This window comes from Lycium ferocissimum, chromosome 7 (genome assembly GCF_029784015.1).
Source record: "Lycium ferocissimum isolate CSIRO_LF1 chromosome 7, AGI_CSIRO_Lferr_CH_V1, whole genome shotgun sequence".
Lineage (NCBI taxonomy): Eukaryota > Viridiplantae > Streptophyta > Magnoliopsida > Solanales > Solanaceae > Lycium > Lycium ferocissimum.
In genome coordinates, this window is record NC_081348.1 from 18,702,974 (window position 1) to 18,704,583 (window position 1,610).

General features: G+C 34.3%; 1 protein-coding gene across 2 annotated transcripts in view; it reads right to left on the minus strand.

Moving 5' to 3' along the window:
- LOC132063626 (perakine reductase-like) overlaps positions 1 to 586 on the minus strand; it is a 79,599-nt gene extending 79,013 nt beyond the window's left edge. The window contains exon 1 of one of the 2 annotated variants that reach the window (XM_059456268.1): positions 434 to 586. Coding sequence is in view for 1 of the 2 variants with exons in the window: in XM_059456267.1 (XP_059312250.1) it covers positions 434 to 487 (54 nt within the window). In the remaining variant the exon portion in view is untranslated. The remainder of the gene's footprint in view (positions 1 to 433) is intronic. The other variant, XM_059456267.1, reaches the window with a different exon arrangement.
- Between the last annotated feature and the right edge of the window lie 1,024 nt (positions 587 to 1,610).

Sequence of the window (1,610 nt, forward strand, 5' to 3'; positions counted from 1 at the left end):
GTGTTAAGACTTCACTAAACATGTACAAATAATAAATTTTGAATCCAATAATCAAATAGGTTGTGGTAGAATATCGAACTCAAACCCGTAATGTTCAAATCTTGGATCCACCTCTGATCCACTGGAACCAGGGGCACAGCTATGTATGGTAAAGGGGGTTCAATTGATTCCCCTTCCTTGAAAAATTGTGCATATATAAGTAAAAAAGAACTATATATACATATAACTTGTTGAATCCCCTTTATATTAAGAAAGCTTTTAGTGTAGTTAGAATTTCGAGCTCCACCACTGACTGGGATCAATTGAGATAGCAAACATTAATGCCTTAAGAGCTCTCTGTAGATAATATTTACAGGAAAAAGTGTGTCATATCTTCATAAAAAAAATAAAAAACACAGACTATGGATCAATGATATAGGGGTTGAAGTTATACCTCAAGTCCTTGGCTTCCCAGCTTTACTCTAGGCATCTCAACTGCGTCCTCCATTGCTCAAATGAAGAAAAAAAGACTCCCTTTTTACTGTTTTCTTCTCCACTAGTTGCGTGACTAAATTTGAGTACATTTGTACTGATTGTGTGGAGATATATATAACTTTCGCCATTTGCGTTTTTTCCTCTGTCTGAGGAGAGCGATTAGGTAAGCAGGAGTGCTTGCGTCAACGACTACGTTATGCCTCGTATCATTTTCACAACTTCTTACCCTTTCACAGCAATTTTCCGTCTTACTATTTTTATCTTTTCTTTTTCTGCTAATTTATACGAAATCTCTTATATATATTTTTTTTCCAGATCTATTATGTGTTAAAAATGAAGATCTCAAGGTAATAAAACTAAAAATAAAAACTAGTTTGAAAAAATTGAGATAATTTGTACTCCCTCTGTCCATTGTCCTCCTTTCTTTTTTAATTTATCCCAAAAAGATTGTCCCCTTTCTATATTTAGAAATAATTTAACTTTATAAGATGATTTACAGCCACACAAATATCTAAGGCTTATTTTAGACCATACATTTCAAAAGCCTTCCTTCATTTCTTAAACTTTATATCAAGTCAGAAGAGGACAATCTTTTTAGGACGGAAGGAGTAATTTGTAATCTTTTTTAGTTTTATTATATTTTTACAATAGATCTTTATTTTTTACACATAAGCAATTTGAAAGATATTTTTTTTCTATTCAAATTATAAAAAATCAAGAAATCTTATTTCTTCTATAATTTAGCAGAAAAAGAAAAGATAAAAATAGTAAGACAGAAAATTCATATGGAAGGGTAAGAAGTGAAAATGATAGAAGGCATAACGTAATCGTTGATGCAAGCGCTCCTGCTTACCTAATCGCTCTCAAAAACGCAAATGGCAAAAGTTATATACTTCCTCCGTTTCAATTTATGTGCAATGTTTTAAAAAGCGTTTTTGGGGCGAGCCCTGGGGCGGGGCATACCAAAAATACCTCGAGGCGATGGGTCGGGGCGAAAGTCCCAAAGGGCATACACCCAGCAATTCGGGGGTACGCCCGGGCGTTTGGAGCGAGTTTTTTTTGTTGGGCGTGTTGGGGCGTAAGCCTAGAAAACTTCTTCAAACTAAAACGAAATTTGTTAAATAAGTCCTTAGTAT